At 40.6% G+C, this 4894-nt stretch overlaps 1 protein-coding gene across 2 annotated transcripts; it reads left to right on the forward strand.

Annotated features, from left to right (window-relative positions):
* The first annotated feature begins 1573 nt into the window (after positions 1 to 1573).
* LOC133746337 (uncharacterized) lies at positions 1574 to 4586 on the forward strand. Of its 2 annotated transcripts, none has more exons than XM_062174522.1 (3): positions 1574 to 2208; positions 3136 to 3299; positions 3400 to 4586. In XM_062174522.1, the coding sequence occupies exons 1-3, from the start codon at positions 1608 to 1610 to the stop codon at positions 4480 to 4482; spliced, it is 1848 nt and encodes a 615-aa protein (XP_062030506.1). In that variant the 5' UTR covers positions 1574 to 1607; the 3' UTR covers positions 4483 to 4586. The 2 variants fall into 2 exon arrangements, with proteins under 2 accessions (XP_062030506.1, XP_062030507.1); XM_062174523.1 differs by having other exon boundaries at positions 2009 to 2197.
* The last annotated feature ends 308 nt before the right edge of the window (positions 4587 to 4894 follow it).

Below are 4894 nucleotides of genomic sequence, written 5' to 3' on the forward strand. Positions count from 1 at the left end.
TAGCTATCTGCTCTTCGAGAGTGGTTGCCCCCGTCATCATGACTTGCATTGCTGAGGGGTGAGACGCACTGTCTGACTACATCCCCGAAGTGTTATTTTCTTCAGCATCAGGACTTCCATGATATGATCTGGTGCTTGAGTTGTCATCAGAGGCAAGTGAGAACGACCGTTCCCTTGATTTTGTATTTGGAGCTTGTCTCTCTTCACTTCGAGGGACATGTTTCCCTGCCCCTAAACTTTCCAGGGTGATGATTTGTTGGCGAGGCTTAGAAGGCAAAGCCACAAATGTTGTAGGCTGAACCTTTGCCATGCTTCGGGTGACGTGACTAGATGAGTTGCTGCTTGATTTCGAGGTTGTTGGCTTGGACTTGTTTTTTGGGATGGCTTGAGTGTTCTTGGAAGCCATTGCTCGAACGGATTGGATGAGGTAGTTTTACGGAGAAGGAGATGAGAGGCAAAGAGGTCTCACTGGGCGTGCCAATTTGTAAACACGAGAATATGAAAGAAAACAAAATGCAAACACGCGTACAAAAATAATACTTTTATTAATAATTTAAGTGCGGGTTACAATCTTTGGTAATCCTCTGATTCTATCTCCGACGATGAATTTCACTCAAGGGCTTGACGCTTGATCTTGAGTCGTACGATGGTCACGAGAGTTGACACATGACGAACGTTTTGGCTTGAGGTTGGTGAGGAACCGGCTATTTCGCAGCTTGATGGTTCTTCACGAGCTTGGGAGGCTTCTGAAATTTTGAGAGTGTTTTCTTCTCTTTTTGGCTGAAGTCCTTCTCTCGATTTGAGAGGGGGTATTTATAGTGTCGGCATCTCTCTAAATTTGGAATGCCTTGATGACACGTAATTAATTGCATTTTCCTTAATAGCATAATTGAATCAATCAGCTTCAATTAATTGATTTAATCACAACCATTAAGGAATTAGCTAGCCAATTAATTTGATGGCTGATTTTAATTGTGTTTCATTAATAGCATAATCAAATTAATCAGCTTTAATTAATCGATTTAATCACGACTATTAAGAAATTTAGCAAATTAATTTGATGGCTGATTTTCATCTTGATTATCAATTTAAATAAATTGACATCTAATCAGCAGACGACATTTAATGCTTGATTTGACTCGGAATCAATTGATTTAATTTGATTGATCCGCTTTACTATCAACTGATGTAGTCGGAACAAATTTCTTTGTTGCCGTCAGGCTTTTTGTATGCCGCCATGTGTCATTCTCTCAGTCTGCCTGGTTTTGCTTACTCACAAGCCACTTGCACATTTTGTGGGATCCACATGCCGACTAAATTTGTTCGGTCATAATTTCAAGTGTTGACTGAATTATTTAACTAATTTTGTAATTTTGTAATTTAATGAAAGTGTCTACATCTTCATAGCCAAATCTTGGGCAATTCGTTTACAACATATAGGAGCTGCTGCAACTAGACAAAAGAGGAAGAAGACAGCAATGGTATAGGACCCACCATATGCAGATTAGCATCTGGACCTATTGGGCCAATCTTGATTAGCTGGGCTACTCCTAACATTCTCCCTGTTAATAACAAACTTGCAGCGCCAACCCAAAAGTTGAGCAGAAATGGTGGGATTGAAAACACACTTGCTTCCTCCACTCCTCCTCTTCTCTCTCTCCGCCCTCTTCTTCTTCTCCTACTTCCACTCCTCCCTCCCCCTCCTCTCCTCCCCACACCCAAACCCTAACCCTAATTTCACCCTCCACCCCCCAAACCCCGATTTCACCTTCATCATCAAGCTCCTCGCCTACAACCGCCTCGACTCCCTCTCCCGCTGCCTCCGCTCCCTCGCCGCCGCCGACTACCTCTCCGACCGCGTCCACCTCCACGTCCACATTGACCATTTTCCCCTCCCCGACGACGACGCGGATCGCAAGCTGCTGGAGTCGCGTCGGATTCTGGACTTCGTCGATGGGTTCGAGTGGAGGTTCGGAGAGAAGGTCGTGCACTACCGGACTGCGAATGTGGGCCTCCAGGCCCAGTGGCTCGAGGCCTGGTGGCCCAGCTCCGATCACGAGTTCGCTTTCGTTGTGGAAGATGACTTGGAGGTGTCGCCGCTCTATTACAAGTTTCTCAAGAATCTGATTCTGAATTACTATTACAATGCCTCCAATTCTCGCCCCTACATCTATGGAGCTTCGCTACAGAGACCAAGGTTTGTTCCAGGTACCTTCCTATTTTGTTTTCTTTAATTCAATTCTGATCTAAATGATGAAAATTATATAAGAACATGTTACATCACAGTGATCTGAATGATTTCATTCTAATAGTGAATTTTCTGAGTTTCAAATTGCATCTCTTTTCTCAAATAGTTGTAGTTGCATTTGTTTTTATGCTAACAAGCTTCGATTGCAATGTAGAATAGATCTACTTGTCAAGTGAAATGCTGACAAGTTTCGATTACACACTCTCTCAGCTGTTAATTTATTGTTTTGATTCTATTACAAGTTACAAGGAGATACATTTAGACATCCTACAATACACATATGACTATATCTACATTTAGATAGAACATTATGCACATCGGCATATGCAGAGGGTCCCAACCACTCGTACTGATATTTATGCATGTTGTAGGTGATGAAATTGTAAAGAACTTGACATAACTTGAGGATGTAAAATGAAAGATAAGGGGGGCAGGCATTTTGTGAAGGGTGGTAGGCATTTCTATGGAATAATAACATAAGAGGAGAGCAAGCCTTGATGGTTGAAGACCAGTTACCTGCATTCACAATATCGAAATATTCAACTTTTAATTTCTAGTTATCTTTTCCCAGTTATCTAAACAATTTGCTTTTCTCTCTCTGATATATATTCTTTGGTTACACTGGATGGGATCAAACCCTTCATTATCCTAATCCTAATCCACTTTGTGCACTGTCCATCATCATTTGAGCTTACATTCTCCATATTAATACCTTGTTAAGTTTTAAGGAATCTCCCCATGCTAATGTTTTTCTTTTGGACGACTTCTTGTTACTGGCTTTGATGGTGAACTAATTGAAACTTTCGCTTCTATAGTTTTAGTTCAGTTTTACCTTTCCATTAAAAGTTGGAGAACTGATTGTTTCTTGATGTTTTGTTGGCTTATAGGTAAACACGGTAACAAACTAAAATTGGATGATAGAACACGGCTCTTTCTATACCAACTGGTTGGTACTTGGGGTCAACTTCTCTTTCCGAAACCTTGGAAAGAGTTCAGGTTGTGGTACGACAAAAACAAGGCAAAAGGCATTAAGCCATATCTCGATGGCATGGTACATTTACTATTTATTTTTCTTAACCGTGTATATAGATTTGTTTCTTGGTACTTTTCTCTTTCTCATATTATCAGTTAGATGTGAAATTTACGTGCAGGTGACTACTGGGTGGTATAAAAAGATCGGAGAGAAGATATGGACACCTTGGTTTATTAAATTCATTCACACTCGTGGCTATTTCAATATCTACACCAACTTTTTACATGAGAGAGCGCTTAGCGTCTCTCACAGAGATGCTGGTGTTAATTATGGGAAAACAGCTGGGCCTGATTCACATATATTGGATGAAAGTTCTCTTGAATTTAAGTTCTGGGATATGCAACCGTTGGGTGATCTCAAGTGGTATGATTTTTGTTTCAGAGAAATATTTCCTGAAAGAGTAATTGCGAGCCTTGAAGAACTTGGGTCTGTTCTTAATTCTGTGCAGAAACACAACAATGTTATTTTTGTCAGCCTGTTTGGGGTTAAAGAGATGGTAATAAGCAACTTGCTCTGCCACTTTGAGAGTCTAAATTTGCGGAACTATATACTTGTTGGCCCCGAGTCTGAATTCCTGTTTGATCTGGCAAGAAGAGGACATTCAGTGATCATTACGAACCGGTTTCTGGAGAGTGTAGGAGCTTATAAATTGCTTACTGTGCACAATTCTTATGTGCAAGTGATCAGTGAAATATTAGTGAAAGTCTATGTATTACAAAAGTGTTTAGAATCTAGGTACAGTTCCTGGGTGGTGGATGGGAACATGCTTCCAGTCAGCATTGACCCATTTGTCGTCGAGTCTGATCCCTCATATGATTTCTATATTGGTACGAGCTCAGAACTTTTCTTTGCCAGAGGGTCATCTTTTGCTGAAAAAGATGTTTGGGGTACTGATTTCATATCAAAATTTGCAATGATGGTGAACTCTCTGCTTGTTAGGCAACAGAGCATAAGTTTTGGGTATGTAATGGCCAAGTTCTTGGAACTGAAGAAGGGTGTGAGAGTGAACACTCTCGATGAGACAAGCTTTGGTCTTAGGATTGATAACAGTAATGTTAATCAATCTTTAGGTGATGGAAAGAAGATAGTATTTTGGCCTAATGATATGGCTTCAGATATTGTTCAGAAGCGGCTTCAAGAAATCGGTATTTGGGTTATAAATGATGACTCTTCTTGTAAGGCTGTTGTTTGCCACCGGTAATAGCATCTGGTAGGAGTTATACCCGTACATTAATCTCTGAATTCAATGTAATCTATGTATCTATAGCCATTTGCCTTGTAATGCAATTCTGTTTCAGCTCTGAACTTTTTGTAGCCAATTTTGTCCCAGACGTGATGTGATCGTCACTTGTCAAATTTACCGAAAGATGGCCATCTATTTACCTGCTATTTATTGATTGGTAGAGGTTTAAGGTAATATCCAAACCCAAATTTCACAAGACCAGTGCTCCGGCCATCCTCATAGTGGGCAACTTTCCTGGTGATTCTTCATAGTCCTTGTCTGATCGGGGAACCTAGCAAATCGACTTGAAACACAAGGTCATATCTTGATCATTTCGACACAGATTCGGTTGTGCTTTCGTTAGACAGGCTCTTCTACTCAAAATCATAAA

Source organism: Rosa rugosa, chromosome 4 (assembly GCF_958449725.1).
Source record: "Rosa rugosa chromosome 4, drRosRugo1.1, whole genome shotgun sequence".
Taxonomy (NCBI): domain Eukaryota; kingdom Viridiplantae; phylum Streptophyta; class Magnoliopsida; order Rosales; family Rosaceae; genus Rosa; species Rosa rugosa.